At 37.4% G+C, this 18,093-nt stretch overlaps 1 protein-coding gene across 1 annotated transcript in view; it reads left to right on the plus strand.

Annotated features, from left to right (window-relative positions):
- eIF2alpha (eukaryotic translation initiation factor 2 subunit alpha) overlaps positions 1–18,093 on the plus strand; it is a 149,559-nt gene that overhangs the window by 92,311 nt on the left and 39,155 nt on the right. Inside the window, exon 5 of the mRNA XM_090373398.1 lies at positions 6,441–6,547. Within this exon, the coding sequence (XP_090229524.1) occupies positions 6,441–6,547 (107 nt within the window). The remainder of the gene's footprint in view (positions 1–6,440; positions 6,548–18,093) is intronic.

Consider the following 18,093-nt stretch of genomic DNA (forward strand, 5'->3'; position numbering starts at 1 on the left):
GACAAATATTTATTATGGAAATAAATTACATATATGAACTACATAATAAACTGAATCGTTTCAAACATCTTTGTTCTCCTTTATAGTTATATTGGCTGTAAAAGTGGTTATTTTAAAAAATTTAGTGAAGATTTTGAAAGCCTGTTGGATGAATTACAGTATTTTACATTGATTATTATATTCGATTAACACGTTTTCACTTAACACTGCATCTTCACAGGATACATTAACCATGTAAAGCGGGGGTCCTCTGTAATTGCTTTTGCTATTATCAATCATTATTTCTCTCTGCTGTATGTATACATCTGATCTCAATGTTCCGTTATTTGGAATGCCTTTATTTCAACAGTCTATTGTATTAGTTAGTTCAGGGTAACCATTTCAAGAGTCTTCGAGTCTGGAAATTCCCAAGATATTGTTGAAGAACATGCCAATCATGTCATCTTAGGAGACCTCTCCTCAGCATCCAAAATACCCGGTTATTGTTACTGAAACTAAGTACCTTAGAGTAATCATAGATCACAAATTGAGCTTCTTTGCTTGTATTCAGCATCTTAGTACTAAAGTCAAGAAATTTACTGGCACTGTTATCAAATTATTGAGAGCCATTTGGGACCTCTTCCAAAAAATGTTGCATCTTTACTGTTAGGCTGTCTTCCTCCCTATGGTCTCCTTTGCTGCTGCAGCTGAGTTCCATAGGGTTGGAAATGTCAAATTCAGAGTAAAAATTAATTCCCTGCAAATAACAATGTTACTAACCACTACAAGGGTTTACAGAACTGTTTCCATAATGCCTCTTCTTCTTATTATTATTATTATTATTATTATTAGCCATATGGTGCAAGGAAGCCTGAGGCATATGCTGCACCAGCCAAAAAAATTTTTCTGAATTACCCTGAGAGAGAGAGAGAGAGAGAGAGAGAGAGAGAGAGAGAGAGAGAGAGAGAGAGAGAGAGAGAGAGAGAGAGAGAGAGAGAGAGAAGTAGAAGGGAATCACCAAGAAAAAGAAGAATGATGATATCCAGCACAGGACCCTGGGTGTGCCAAACCACCAGATGTGAGCCCCTGAGGTTCAAGTGATTGCTGGCACCATTCCTCTTGATCTTTTTCTCATAATTCATGGTCTTTCATGTTGAAATCAGTTTACAAACAAATGTTAAAAAGAGAAGTTAAGAAGTTAACAAATGTTAAGAAGAGTAGAAAACTAGATGGGACACTTCTTCCCTTAGTTTAGTTACAGAGTTTTTGTCAGGACATTGACACAAGGTGGATTTGAACAGATGTACTAGGTGCCATCCCAACAAAATATACATTTCCCATATATGTGACTTGCCACAAGATTCTTTTTGGGTCTCTGCTTTGGTATGCTGTGGGTCTTTTTGGGGTTTATTCCCTTGAATTCTTCTAAGGCCTTCTTCCACTCTTTTCTTCTGGATATTGCAACCTCATCTATTTCCACTTCAGTTGCTCCAGGTTGTACTTGCTGTTCCTTCTCTAGTTCTGGTTGGTTGTGTCTAAGATTGCAGGAGCTATCAGGTTCTTGATGATGGTCCATCTCTGGTCTGCTATTCACTGTTTGGTGACCAGAACAGTCGGGTACTATTCCAACCATGCATTGTGTAGTTTTGTCATATTGGTTACTTTGTAGTATGCTCGCATGATGAACATATTCAATTAGCTGCCCTGCTTCATACTTTGACTTTTTATAACTTCCTAGGTGGTCACTAACTACACAGTTGCACAGGAAGCACTTCCAGTTGGTTGGGCTGGATAGTCTTACCCTTCCCCTTGTGGTAACCATACAGGACACATGCCACTTGTTCCACTTTCCTCTTCTGGAGACCATCTTCAACTTTTCGAACTGACTCCTCTGCCCAAGGGCTGAATGCAAATGATTTCGTCCTTTACTACATTCGATGCAGAATGTTCAACATTTCTATTTGTCATCTTCATCCAGCTATGGAGGTGAACCTTTTTGGCTTTTTGGCTCTTTACATATAGTGGTGAGTGGCAGTTATTGGGAACAGCACCAGATGCTCTGCATTAGCCATCACTTTGACCTTAGGGAAGGTAAGTCCAATGAAGCAACTTTCTGCAATTATCCACCCCTCGCTCTCTTTCCATGGCATGGATTAGAACTTGGGTCCATCATATTGTATCTGAGTTCAAATCATTGTGCGTTTAAACTCAGGTAGCAACTAAGAGTTGAATTGTACTTGAATTTCCAGTATAGTGCTGTTGCTTTGTTGGAATTCACATGAGTAGATCTCAGGACAGATCACATGCCACTCTTTGTTTTGTCTTGAGTTTTCTGAGCAAAACAGGTGTGGTAATCAAGGAGTATATTAAAATAATGTGCTGTGTGTAAACAAAATGATTGTTCTTGTGGTCAGAGTACACATTATTTTTGAAAATTTCTGTTATTAAACAAATAAAATTACATTTAATATGCATTGGAATACATAGAATTTTACTTAGTTATATTCTAAGTGGAAATATATGCACATGTAATTCTGAGTTTTTGTCCACTACATTTTATAAACTTAAAAATGGAAGGGTCTAATAGTTTCACATTTATATTATATGTTTGTATATATATTTTTTTCCCTACCTCATCAGAATTAAAAGTTCTGTTTCATTGAAAAAAGATTTAAAAGAAACATTTTTTTAAATTTTCACAATTGTCATTAAAAAAATTAGATTGATAAGTATTACAATACATTTTCCTTTTTCGGGATTGGGGAGGCCAATACTGCTTGGTTAATAGGGGACAAAAAAAAGCATGAAAGAGTTACAGTGCAATGAAAGGCACAGAAACATTTAATAATTATAAGTTGATCTTGTAAGTTGTAGTAGTATATGCTTGCAGAATGTGTGAAATCACTAACAAAAAGAGCAAAAGGGAAAAGGAGGTTTTGTACATTTGTAAATACAAAAAAGAAAAGAGTAAATCAGATTGACCCCTTAAAAAAGTCATTGATAACACTAGTCAACAGCTAAAATGTTTCAGCAATAAAATTACAATTTAAACTAATATTAACGTGCTAGATACAAATATGACAGTTAAAATGGATTATTAGCTCTAGTTTTGATGATACTGTACTTGTAACTTTCAGTGTGTTTTTGCTTGATTTTTAGGGAAATTTGGCCTTAATATTGATCAACTATTTCCTCTCTAGGTGCATTAGTCGGTCTGTGCCAGGCATCTGTCCATTCTGCACCTGTTGATTTCGACTGAGCAAAAACTTAAAATTTAACATGCTGCATAAGTGTGTAAATAATGCAGATTATTTTTATGTTTGTGGTGAAGCGACATTTGCATCAAAGTATGACATTACTCTGATGATAAAAAGAAAAGCATACAACTGTTATTTTGAATGCAAGGTTATGGACCAAGACAAAAGCTTGGCACTTAATATTTGCTGTAATACTTTTACTTATAATCTTAGCAGCTGGTTAAATCAAAAAGGCCACTCAATGCCTTTCACTGTTCCTATGATATGGAGAGAGGGCTTTCGGATCATATAATGGACTGTTATTTTTATATGGTGCCACCTCTTCAGCAGATCTCCAAGAAGAAAAAGTGGACCTTAAGCTACCCAAATATACCATCTGCTATTTGAACCCCATGGAGGACTTCCAATTCATGAGCCACCATTGAATATGTTTTAGAATCTTATGAAGAGTCAGGTGATGGCTGAGATAAATCACCTGAACCCTCCACATCAACAGATTCTGATTTTATTTCCAATTTTTCCCCTGCAGAGCCACACAAAATGAATTAAATGCTAAAATGAATTAAATGATCTTATCAGAGACCTTGATTTATCTAAAAAAAATTAAGCTCAAGACTGCAACACTGAAATCTCCTTCAATATAATGTTAAAGTATCTGTATACTGGTGCTGCCAAAAGGATTTAACCCAGTTTTTAAAATGGAAAATAACCTTGCCTGTGTTGACATCAGTGGTTTAACAGACTCACTTAATATTGACCACAATCCTCAAGACTGGACTCTTCATAGATCCTAAGTTGAGTTTAAAAGAAATGCTACTACATAATGGCAAGATACTACCACCAATTTCAATAGACCATGCAGTTCATATGAAATAATCATACAATAACACGAAGCTTCTTATTGAATCCATTAACTACAAGGAGTACCAATGGCAGATTTGCAGTGACTTAAAAGTCATTGCCATCTTGTTAGGAATGCAGCAAAGAAACTGAAAATTGTGCTGTTTTCTTTGCGAACGGGACAGTAGAGCACAGTCTTCTCATTACATAATAAAAAAACTGACCTTCAAGGCAATCATTTGATCCAGGGATTAAAATATGGCCATCACAGTCCACTAAGGTAAAGTGCAGCCATTATCAACCCACTGCAGGATGGAAGCCTCCTCAACAATTCATGCTGAGGGAAATGGACCATAATCTGCCACGCTGGTCCAGTGCGGGTTGGCAGATCGACCGTATTCAGCAGTCAGGGGCTTGAACCCCAGTCAACTCAAAGGGCGTGTGCTACTGCACTCCCGCTCCTGACCACTCGGCTACGGAGGCCATTACAGTCCACTAGTTGAGCAGTATCCTGTTACCTCCCTACACATGAAATTGGGACGTAGAAACAATTTGTTAAGGTGATAGATTAAAATGACCAACTATCAAATACCTCAAGGAAGAATTTCCAAGATTTAGTGAGGCAATAAAGGAAGGCATGTTCACTGGCCCACAGAAACAGGACCTTCTCAAGGATGATGAGCACTTTGACCAGAACCTCCGTGGTAATGAGAAAGTGGCCTGAGATACTTTCAAACTTTTAGGAACAAATTTTCTGAGAAACAAAGCAGATAACTATAAATAGCTTGTGAGAAACCATCTGTCATCTACCATAAATTAGGCTGAAACATGTCATTAAAAATACTTTCTTCACTTCCATTTGAATTTTTTCCTGGATAACTGGCACATTGAGTGATGAACATGGCGAGAGATTCCATCAGGACATCTGGGAGATGGAGAAGAGATACCAAGGCAAATGGAATTCTGCAATGCTAACTGACTGTTTGCTGGACTCTGACAAGAGATGCCCCAGATGTGCAGTACAAACAACAGGTGAAGAAGCAGCATAAAATGTGAATCAGTGATTTTATGTATTTTGCTGATAAATGTGATTTTATTTTTTTTTTTTTTTCAATGACTAATGCTCTATCAGTTGTTATTATTTTAAACTTTTTTGTAAATTTTTTTATATAACATGTTTTCAGTATAAGAAATATTTAAGAAATATGGTAGAGGTTCTTTATTTATCCCAATTTGGGGCCAACATTACATGTTTTATAGAATATAAGACACAGCAGGTATTTTAAAAACTTGAGCAAAATAATTTTTTTAATTCTGATTTCTTTACTCCACATATGCAAATAATACAGAAAAAATACTTTAATCAAATAAACAAAAAAAAAAAAAAATTGAAAATTTGTTGACCAGTGTAATTCATTTAATTCATCAACTATGTGGCTGATGAATTAAATGGATACTTTCTATTGGCTTTTTCAAGGGAGCATGTCATGATTTTGAAGTGATAAAATCTTGTTCTTGTTTACCTAACCCTAAACTGTTCTGACACTTACTCCCACATGAGAGATTACTACCTTTGACATTACTAATGGATACAGGGAATAATGTCGAATTTTTGAGATTATGTTGAAAATTGGAAAAGTGATTAATGATCAGCTTTATAGCAACACTACTTCAGTGGTGTTTAGATAAGTGGCAACCGTATTTAACTCCTGCAAATGGAAATAACCTCAAAATAACATACATCAAGAGGGATCAAATTAAAAACAGAGTAAGAAGATTTCGACATTATCATACAGCAGATATAACTCTGTGCTGTACAGATATGCATTAAGCAGGGGTCCTAGTGTCTTGTTTATAATTTATCAAACAGTTCATTGTAAAGATAAGGAGGTTAATTCCACTGTATAAAGCAATTCAGGGAGTGTACTTGGAGTATGGTGACCACACCTAAAAAAGATATTGGGGTTCTTGAAAAGGTCTAAACACAGGAATGTACTTTGTGAAATTAGCGAAGGAGAGCTTAGCTTGGATTTAGGAAACCAAGCCTTTTTATGAATATGAGGCCTTCCGTCCATATGGGGACTGAATTTTATGAAATTTGTTTTTTTTTTTTTTTTTTCCCCCTTGCACTGTTGTTATTTAATCTTATGCGGGGTTTGCGTAGTTTTCTCCTGCAGAAAACTTGGCTTCCAGATGGGTGAACTGATCATAGAATACATATACACAAATATTCTATGCAGAGCATACTAATAGGTAATGATTGTGGCTTGCAATAGAATTAATTGCAAAATGGGTAGCTTTAAAAATAAGATATTTGTTATTTTATTTTTATGATAAATACAAATTCTGAAACTTTTATTGTAGTGATCCATCAACTTTAGATGAATGTGGTCTAGATGAAAATACCCAAGAAATTCTGCTTAGTAATATTAAGAGGAGATTAACACCTCAAGCTGTTAAGATTCGAGCAGGTATTACATATTACAGATTGTGAAGTTCTTTAATCACTTTGTTTGCTTTTCCTTTTACTTTACTGTAGCAATTAATTGAGTATTTGGAAGGATGGTTGATCTGAAAAACATTTAAAACAAGTTAGTTCAAGTTTTACAAGGTAGAATATGAGTTTTAATTAGTCAAACAGGTGTATTTATAATTTTTATGCCATTAAATTTGCTTTTAATATCACTTACAGAGAAAAATTAAATTGTCATTATAAACAAGTGCCATTTTATGCTTAATATCAGGACTGCATTAACATGGAAACAACCTCATAAAGGTGCTGGTTCTCAAGAGCATAAAAAAATGAACACAGGCCTTTCCTTGTTTGCATGCATTCAGGTGCCTCACAGTTTTATATGATTTCCTATGAGCACAGAATTATGTAGTCTTCATAAAAAAAATATGATACAGTTTCAGATATATTTATTTCTCGATGTATTAAGCATACAACTTGTTATTTCTTCAATGACAGCTTCAACCTCTGCTCTTAATTATTAAATAATATGGTCATGAACTGAGAAGTTCCTGTAAAAAACTACAGGGATTAAGGTCTAGCAAACTGTTGTACACAACTCACTGTACTTGAGCCTTACTAAAAAGCAACTCAGCTTATGAGGGTTATTCAGAAAGTTTTTATATTTGAACATATAGGGTGTCACTGAAATAAGTGCAGTGAATTGGAGGATATGTTTTGTGTACCCAAACAATAAAAAAAAAAAATCTTAGACAGTAAATCAGAGTCCAGAAATGCTTTATCAACAAAACTGCAGTTACTCGAAAACATGCTCTGAGACAGTTGGATAGTACAATTTTGTTTCAGTTATACTTTATACTAGTATGAGATACATTTGAAACGTCTTAAGGAAATTGAAGTTGAGAGGAAATTTGCAAATGATTAATTGCCTTTTATCGCTATGACTGTTTCCCATTCAGCAGCAACATGTGGACATCGTGTTTAGGACAGTGAGTCGACCATGTGCACTAGCAAGCCTTCATTTCCAATGCACTGTGCTTACAGTCAAGTACTGTTATTTCAATGTCGTGGTTGATTTATTAGTCTGTTCTTCTACTCAGAAGGATTGCATAATGCGGTTGAGATGGTCTTGTTGCAACTGAATGATGCTGCCAGTCTAGAGGAACATACAGCTGATAATATGCCCTTGGCAACAACAATCAGTAAAGAAGAGGAGCACAAAGAAAAGAAAAAGAAAGCAGATGTCAAGAGAAAGGAGGGAATGAAAATCAGTAGTGTAGTTGAGAGTTGAGAGCTGTGAAATACACTGAGTGATCGCTGAATTATGACCACCTACCTAATACTTTGTAGGTCCTCCTTTTGCCCTCAGTACGGCAGCTATGCGACATGGCATTGATTCAACCAGATGTTGGAATCGTTCGGGAGGTATGGCCAACCAAGCTGTGTGTAATGCGGTTAGCAATGCAGGTGTGGAGGTGATTGGTGTATCCAGATGCCTGATATGCCTTTCGATAGTGTCCCACAAGTGCTCTATGGGATTGATATCAGGGGAGTTCGGAGGCCAGTCGATATGCTGGAAGTCAGAACTGTGTTCCTCAAACCATTCCTGCACAATAAGTGCCCAATGACTTGACACATTGTCATCTTGGAAGGCACCATCGCCATTCGGGAAAAAGTGTAACATAATGGACTGTACACAGTCGGCAAGCAGTTGACGATAGCAGAGACCACTGATACGTTGTTTTACATGTGGCAGGGGTCCAAGTTCCTGCCAGTGAAACATGCCCCACACCATACAATCCCCTCCACCGGCCTGCACTTTCGATACCATGCATGATGGATGAAGAGCCTCATGTTATTGATGCCAAATCCGTACATGACCATCCATGGGGATGGTCATGTACGGATTTGGTTATGCCAGATATTGCATAACCAAATACACATAGTTATGCCAGATATTGATCCGGGTTGGCCCACGTTGTATTGGGTAGTCAACTTTTCAACAGTGCTGCACCTGTACGAGTTGTTGGACCAGGCGCTTACCTCTAACATCAACCTTTCACTGACCTTTACAGTTTTGCTCTCGGGTCGTTGTTTGACCATTTTGATGCCAATCCTGGTACACTTTAACTATGGTGGCTCTCAAACACCCCACCAGTTCAGCTATTTGGGAAATCAAGGCACCAGCTTGTCAAGTACCCACAATCTGTCCTTTATCAAAGTCCAATAAATCCTTATACCCATCATGCTCGGAATTTTACTACCTACTGAACCAATGACACCTTATATGCTATGTAGGTTGACCAACTGCGCACTGTCGTACCTTATGTGGTCAAGGTCGCGTTCAGTTTTCATTGGGTGGTCATAATTCAGTGATCACTCAGTGTATGTGAAAGTAATGAGACACAATCCAGTAAAGAATTGCAGAGGTTGGAAAAAGAATGGGAGGATGTATCTGGAGTGACTTTTTGAGGTCAGTCCTCTGTCTGATATAGAGCAACTACAGGATGACACTGAGATAAAATCCTCCTTCCTCCTTTTCAATACCATTTGAAGATCAGGAGGAAATGGAAAATACAGGGAGGAACCATTTTGGCGTGTCATCATGTACTCCAGTTCACTTGACTACTGAGCTTTTGAGGCAAAAAAATATACCCCAGAAGCATAACAAAAAAAAATTTGCAGTTCAGAGGATGCTGAAGCACCTGAAAGTATACATGGGAATGTGCAGATAGACTTGGCATTAGTTTCTGAATGGCAAACGGATTGCCTAACCGGTAAAAGTCCAGTGAAAGAGTTTCGCTTGTCATGGAAGAGGTGAATATGAATTCTAAGCCTGATTTTGACCCGATGGTCTCTCATGACTTAGATGAAGCTTTTCACAAAGGGGAGGAGAAAACCAACAGTCCCAGCAGCGTGGATAATGCCAGTAAAGTATTTCTGTATATGGTGACAGAACTGACAAATATGCTTCAAAGTAGCTTGCAGAATTTTCTCTTTAATATGGGTAATGTAATATACATTACTGCTGTAAGGTAAATTTTATCCCATTGGGGAACATTAGAAAGCGCAGCAATTGAACTAGCAGGTCAATGTGAGAATTTGAAAGAAAAGGTTTGAACATAATGGTTTATGCATACCAGAGCCAAATTTTTTATAAGTTGCAGAATACTAAACAGTCACACTTTCAAGAGGAGGTTTTTAGTAAAAATGATGGTAAGGTATTATACAGTGAAATGGCTGGGAAAAGGACATTTACTGGACTGATACTGATTAAGGAGAATGAAGTGGTGAAATTAGCGGGATATGCCGCAAGAAAGTCATTCACTGGTAATCAAAGGAAAGTCAGTTTCTAGGTTGAAAACCTAGAAACTTTTTAGGATGTTTAACAATCAATAAGACAATGAAGATTGGTTGGTTTGCTTGATTGGGGATTTATTTGGTGCATCGGCATCTATGGCCATAGTGCGCCAGACAATGAAGAATAAAGTAAATAAGACGTGAAGGGTATGTTATAAACAGTGAAAGTAAAGAAGGTCAGAAAAATAATGGAAAAGGGTATTGTACTCAGAGTAGATAGTGAGAAAGACCTAGATGCGATAAAGAATAACGAAGGAATTAAGTGTCTTGGGGGTGATCATCTCAAGACAAGGGGGTCAGGGCCAAAGGTAATCATCTACAATGTTGATATAGGAGTAAACAAGGAGGAACTACTGATGGAGCTATACAACCAAAATCTTAGTTACCTGATTATTAGTAAGGTGGACACGGAATGTGAGCTGATGGTAAGATATGCAATTGTGAACAAAGCAAAGACAGGTAGAAACTGGGTTTTAGCAGTGTATGGTTGTATTTATAGCTATTGAAGCAAGGCAGTTTGTTGGACTGATGTCATGCAGATTGAACATGTTTCATCTTTTTTTGATATGCTACCAATGCCAATTATATGTGCATACTACTAAGACTTGTAGGAGAAATGACCCAGTCTTCAGTCATTGTGGTAAAGGGGGCCACAATTATCATTGTTGTCAAGATAAAAACCAGCATGTGCAAATTGCTTGCAGTGAGGCCATAGGCAGAACATTCAGTGCGGGACAAATGGTGTCCAGAATATGATCGGGTATGTCAGTTAATAATAGAATGGACTGATTTTCAGATGGCATAAAATGGAATTAAGAACTAATGTAAGTGGCTTTCATTAATACTGCAAAACAGATGAGGGGCAAAATACTCATGCTACATTGCTGTATCTTGTGACACTTGGAATGCACTGTTGATGGTTCAATTAAATGGGCAAAGATCAAGGGTGTGACCAGCTGTGCATAGCTTGTAACAGCAACCAAGTTGACATTGCATGTATATAGGAACCATATGAATCAACTGGAAGAATGATTAGATTTCTACTATCAGCAAAAGTAGTCAGTTCATATCTCTGAAGTGTGATTGTGGTCTTCGTTCATAATCTCACTGTGACAGCAATATACCAGTTTTGTAATCCTTATGGCATTTATGCTTGTGTAGAAATGGAAGGTCATAAATTCTGTTTGTTCTCGGTATACTTCAAACATGATGATGATGACACTGTTTGCAATCCGGAGCAGATTGAGGGATTGTTGGACTAGTTGCAGGGAGAGTTGTAGTGGTTTTTTATGGATGCAAACTCTATAAATAAGTTGTGGTATAGTCGTATTGCAGATGAAATATGGTCAACTGGAGGAAGTTCTAAACCACTGGAACTTAGTTGTGCAGAACAAACAGTCAAATCACACAACCTTTTGGACTGTAAATGAGGCATTAAATATAGATGTTACCTTCAGTACATTCAGTGGATTGCACCTTATCAGCAATTGGTCATAAGGCCTCACTGGGTCACTAGTGATCATGGGATAATTTTGTTCAATTTAGAGGGAAAAGATTTCAACAACAAAGCTACATACTGGGTCAGTTGCATGTGTTCTCTTTACACAGTATAAATAGGTGTGTTTTTGATTCCCACCTGCGTGCATTTAGATAAAACGAGATACAATGAGAACAATGAATATTGATGACTTTGTTCAAATTATACAAAAGTGGCTAAGTGAAACATTAGTGATGTCAATGAAGAAGCCCAGTTGAAGTGATGGACACCAGAATTGACACAGTTGTGGAAAGAAACTAACAGAGAAAAGAAAGCATATCAATGTAGTAAATATTGGGATGGAAAACAGCAGGCAGCTTTAAGAATTGAATATTGAAAGCTGAAAAGAAAATATACATGTACTATTGCAAAAGAAAAATATTAATCTTGGAAAGAGCTTATAAGGCAGAGTGGTAACAGTGACCCTGGGGTCTGATATACAAATTAAGTACTGGAAAGCTAAAAATTCCTGCTGGAGATTTGGCGTGTTCAGTCACAGCAACTAGTGTGTCGACCCAGACGTGAGGAGAAAGTGTTCGGTTAATTTTAGACCATCTGGTGGGAGACCAAATTCGGAAGAAAGTTGTGATGAGATTTGGGAGGAACAGAAGCTGATTAAAAAGCTGAATGACAATTATCAAGGTGAGGATGATGAAAAAGACTTCATTATAGAAGAACTAGAGAAGGCAACAGGGAAAATAAAAAGTAGCAGATGCCCTGGAATGGACTTGATAGAAGCAGAAGTGATAAAGCAGAACTTCAGAATAGTCATATTTGTTGGGTATTCAATGTGTGCCTCATGGAGGGAAATTTCTGTCCCCTTGAAAGGATGCTTTATTAAAATTGGTATTAAAGTCGAAGGATCAAGCAGATTCATATCATCCATCTGCACTTCTCAAAGGAATATTTGTTATTTTTTATTTTTTTTTTTTAAGGATCATTAGCAACTAAGGCCATATTGCTCCGGGGATATGCAGTGGTCATTCCCTGACCTTTCTGCATCCTCCGTATTTGGTGGCTCACAGGCTCGAACCCTAGTCTAATCAGGAAGCATGTGCTACGCACTGCTGCTCCTATCCACCTGGCTACGGAGGCGCCTTCAAAGGAGTAGGAAAGATCTGTGAAAGACTGCTATCGAATGGAATTGTTGCTTGTGTGTGAAGTCACTGTTTTGTGTCTGATGTTCAGTATGGCTTTACCACGGGGAAAGGTACTGATGATGCACTAGAAAAACTACAAAGAATTGTCCATAACTGTACGAAGAAATATTTCTTCGAAATATTCATTGATTTCGCAGGAGCATTTGGTACGATACAGTGGGGGGGTGTTCTTATGACACTCCACAATGCAAGATGCACTTGTCAGATATTTTCTCTAATAAGAGACTATTTCCATAACCTCAGGGTAGTAGTAGTTAAATCTTCAAGGGAGTGTAAGTAGGGTAGTTGTACATGGATCTCCACAGCTGTCAGTGTTTGGCCCAGTTATGTGGAATTCGGCATTAAATGAGTGGTTGTTGCGGAATTTGAAGATGTCAATGATTGCCTATGCGGACAATCTAGTCTTGCTGGTGCAAGGCAATTCTCGATTGTAACTAGAGGAGACATCGAATCGGTACTAGCGGAACTAAGTTAGTGATCAAGTATATATAGACTATTCACGATATTACATTAATACACCAACTGTTGAGTTAAAATAATTTAATACTGCATATATAAATACAGAGGATACTGTAACATAATCTATTTACAATAACTGATTGTGAATAAAGCCTGAAAATAAAATAAAATATATAAGGTTAAAAGCGTTAAAACTGTTAAAACTGTACAATTATTAAATACAATAAAATGTATAAGGTAACAGCGTTAAAGCTACTAAAACTGTACAATTGTAGCTTTCGGGGGCATCCGCCTCCTTTCTCAACAAGAAATAATGCTTACGCAGCACGTCCTTAAGTATCAGGTTCACGGCACACATGGTTGATCAGGCGCATGAACAAAAGTTCCTACACATGCCCCAGAACCGGAAGCAGCTCGGGAACATGGTAAACAGAAACGCTCATCTTTTGAGATGACCGTTTCTATAGCCTCAAAAAGGGGGTGAAGCCACACACCCCTATCCCTATTCATAGTATTGTTATTGGATGAGCAAATCCACAAGCTCTCGAGCCACTTGCAGTCCCAGAACCTATGCACCCAATCAAGGATGACAGCATTTTTTGGGGAGACCTGGTGCTGTCTTTCCCAAAAATGTTCAGCAAAAGCACACTTACCAAACTCTGCGGTCTGTATGGCACTCGTGTGTTCTCCCAGACGATCCTTAAGCCGCCACCCCGTCTCCCCCACATAACATTCCCCACAATCCAGGCATTTAATCTCGTATATAACCCCACTACTAGAGTCCCTTAATATGGGGTCCTTAACTTGCAACACTACTGTGTGCAACCTCCGACCCGAAAGCTGCACACAGCATGCTTGATAACCCCGAAATACCCTTGCAATGCATTCTGTAAGGCCCAGATAGCAGGGAATGTAAGCTGTGGTAACCGGAACAGCCAATTCTCTATGGATAGACTCCACTCCTCTACTATATTTATCCACGATCCTCTGGGGTAGGGACTCTAGTAGTTGGGGTTATATACAAGATTAAATGTCTGGATTGTGGGGGAGACGGGGCGGCGGCTTAAGGATCGTTTGGGGGAACACATGAGTGCCATTCAGACCGCAGAGTTTGATAAGTGCACTTTTGCTGAACATTTCTGGGAAAGGCAGCACCATGTCTCCCCAGAAAATGCTGTCATCCTTGATTGGGCGCATAGGTTCTGGGACCGCAAGTGGCTCGAGAGCTTGTGGATTTGCTCATCCAATAACAATACTATGAATAGGGATAGGGGTGTGTGGCTTCACCCCCTTTTTGAGGCTATAGTCCTCTCAAAAGATGAGCGTTTCTGTTTACCATGTTCCCGAGCTTCTTCCGGTTCTGGGGCACGTGTAGGAACTTTTATTCATTCGCCTGATCAACCATGTGTACCGTGAACCTGATACTTAAGGATGTGCTGCGTAAGCATTATTTCTTGTTGAGAAAGGAGGCGGACGCCCCCGAAAGCTACAATTGTACAGTTTTAGTAGCTTTAATGCTTTTACCTTATATATTTTATTGTATTTCATAATTTTACAGTTTTAATGCTTTTAACCTTATATATTTTATTTTATTTTCAGCCTTTATTCACAATCAGTTATTGTAAATAGATTGTTATAGTATCCTCTGTATTTATATATACAGTATTAAATTATTTTAACTCAACAGTTGGTGTATTAATGTAATATCGTGAATATGAACTTTCCCAACCTCAGAGGCCTTTTTGAATATATATAGACTAACTGTATCTAGTGAAAAAAGCAAATATTCTTTTGAAGGAGTACTTATTAGTTAAGTGAAACTCAGTGACAGTGATTGATGGTGTACACTTATAATGTTTGAAAACAGTTAAGTATTTAAGTGTGCAGATAGCCTACACCTGGGTTTCATCTCCCATTTTAATTACATCAGAGAAAATCCATTGTTTTGTTGGACCTATTGCTAGGGTGATGAGAAAGGACTGAGGTCTAAAAGATAAGGTGTTAGACCTATTTTATTATTGTGTATTTTTGCCAATAGTGAGTTACGGAGCTCATCTGTGGAGTGACTGTGCACTACAAAAATGAAATGTGAGAAAGTTTGCAATTCAGCATTCAGTGTTACTGAAAATGACAACAGCTTGTAGAACAATGTCTAATGATGCTCTGCAGGTGACAGTGGGACAGCTACCTCTAGATTTATTCTTAATTTTCAAAATGATGTATTACTCTGTGTGGAGGAGACTGCAATATTAAAAGATGAATATAACACAGGTGCATGCAAGTTATAAGGAAGAAAAGAAACTCAGTTGGTGGATTACTGACAGGAAAGATGGAACTGCAGTACTAAAGGAAGAAGGATAACAAAAAAATAAAAATTCTTTCCAGCAGTAGACCATAAGGGCAGAGACAACCCAATTGATTTAATACAGACAATGTTTCTCATTGCAGGTTCTAAGTTCATGCCGTTTTGCAAAACGGCATGAACTTAGAATTAGTGAGAGGTCTATGTGCACATGGGGAGCATTGGAAGAATGGAATCATGTTTTTTATGTATGCAATGAGTACGATGACTTGAGAAAATAGCTAGTGGATCAGTTGCCATATTTGTGCAGATTGGAGGATGTTTGGGAGGCAACTCTTAATAAAATCAAAGGAAAATTTGCTTGCAAAATATGTTCTTCATTATGAATTTCAATTTCTGGTTTACTGTTTCACCCACATAGTGAATCTGTAAACCAGAAATGCTACAAAACATCATAACAATGCCCCTGCATATTCAGCACTTTATATGCAAGAATTTCTTGTAAAGCACTCTATTGCTGTGGTCCCCCCCATCCATCATACTCACTGGATTTTGATCCTTTTTTTTTTTTTTTTTACCCTCCCAAGCTTTAAAGTCCGCTTGAAAGATCACAGATTTGCAACAACTAAGAAAATTATTTATAATACAACACAGGAACTATTTGTTAAAAAAAGCCTATCAGAAATGCTTCCAGAAGGTGCAGAAATGTTGGAATTGTATGTAATGTCAAGGCAACAATCTCAAAGGAGATACATCTGAATATCCTGTAAGCTTAATCGTTTTCTGAACATTGGTTCAGTCTCTGAACCTTTTGTACAAACATTTGGCTGTCAAACTTGATATGTGGTTGTGCAGTTTTGCAGAAAAAAATGTTGTTTCAGTACAGTATATTACTATATTATTGAGAAAATTGGTCAGACCATCAATTGTTTATTAATGCATGCCAAACTGTACGTCTTGCAGAATGAAGAGGTGCTTATTTGATTACATGAGAATTTTCTGAAACTAATATCAGCATGTTTTGTTTAATGAATGTTTAAACAAATGTTCATTAATGAATGAATGGAAAAGAAAAGAATGGAAAGCACTAAGGAAAATACATCTCATCTGTGATCGTGTTTAGTCAATAATCACAGGAATCTGCTGCATAAATTGTAAAAATTAAACATATAAGATTAATTTTATTTTTGAAAAGAGGAATAAAGCACTTCAACCTTATGTTAGGCTATCTGTTTATTTCCTGTTGATAATTGCATTAGGAATTGATTGTTGAAAATTGCAGTGGAATTGATTGTTTCATGGTATACTCTTATACGCTTGCCACATCATCAGTGGTTGTTGTCATTGCTACTTCACTACTTGGTGCATAGGTTTTACATTACCTAAGCACCAAGTCACTCAAGCAGCATTTAATTCTGCTTTGTTAACTTAATTAAGTTAGAGGGTTTTGTAATATTGAAATCATGTACATGTAGAGATATGACTTTATGGATTATATTGTAAGTCAAGGTTAATTTTAAACTGAGTGATTGTAAAAGTTGGGTAGTAATAGATTTTTATCATTTGTTAATTGCCATGAGCCACAGTACTTCTTTAAATTTTTTAAAGGATTTACTTTTAAGCATTAGGCAAGTTTTAAGCAAGCAAGTTTACTTTTTATAACAGTTGTCTCAGTTCACATTACTGTTTGAGCTCCATGTTGCTACTGTTACACTCATAGATGGCACATTCTTCAGTGATGTAAAATAAATCTGTGCTCAAACAGGCCCAAATTTCATTGGATAGGTCATGATATATTTGAAGGGTATATGAAATATTTACATCAAATAACAAAAGGTGTATTTTGTATGACAACATAGGAGTTTTTATTCTAAAAACTTTCTTGCAAGCCATTTTTCGAAAGACTGCAAAGTGCTTCTCTTGTGGCTCTGCAAGCTTTGTTGTTGTTTTTTTTTTTTTTGTTAGTTGTTGATGCATTGGCTTCTGTGGCCATAATGCACCTCCCAAAGTTTTTGCATTTTACACTGATACAAGCCCGAGAAGGGATTCGAATCCGCGACCTTTTGGTTACCAGACCGGCACATTACCCACCTGGCTAGCCCAGTCAGCAAATCAACATTGTGAAAGGCAAACATGAAATGTTTGCCTTTCACAACGTTGCTTTGCTGACTGGGCTAGCCAGGTGGGTAATGTATCACTGTTCAATCTGTATGTCCAAACATTTCATGTTTGCCTTTCAGAGCTCTCTTCAGATATGGTAACAGGAAGAAATCACACTGCCTGATGAATAAGGGGGATATGGCAGAACCTTGGCACCCATGGCAGTGATCACTGCCTGCATGATATTAGCCGTATGGGGCCTGGCATTGTCTTGATGGAGAAACCACTTCACACCAAAATATGACTGTCCTACCAAGACACTCATTACAATATGCTTCATTTATCACTAACTGTTTCCGATGCATTTAAGCCCCATCTGACACAATAACGAATCACGTATCACTGTTCAATCTGTATGTCCAACATGATACTTGCTTCAAAACAATCATCAGTGATACAGCTAAGAAAACTATTCATGGAAATGAATAGTTTTCATTTCAACACTAGCTTGACAAGTACTGGCATGCACATACAGTTGTGTGTGTGCATGCCAGTACTTAATTTTCCATAACTGCCATGCCAGTATGGCAGTTATGGAAAGTTTGTGTGGTAAACATAAAATCTTG

The sequence above is a fragment of the Mastigoproctus giganteus genome, chromosome 5 (assembly GCF_048544385.1).
Source record: "Mastigoproctus giganteus isolate SK-2022 chromosome 5, ASM4854438v1, whole genome shotgun sequence".
In the NCBI taxonomy this organism is placed as follows: domain Eukaryota; kingdom Metazoa; phylum Arthropoda; class Arachnida; order Uropygi; family Thelyphonidae; genus Mastigoproctus; species Mastigoproctus giganteus.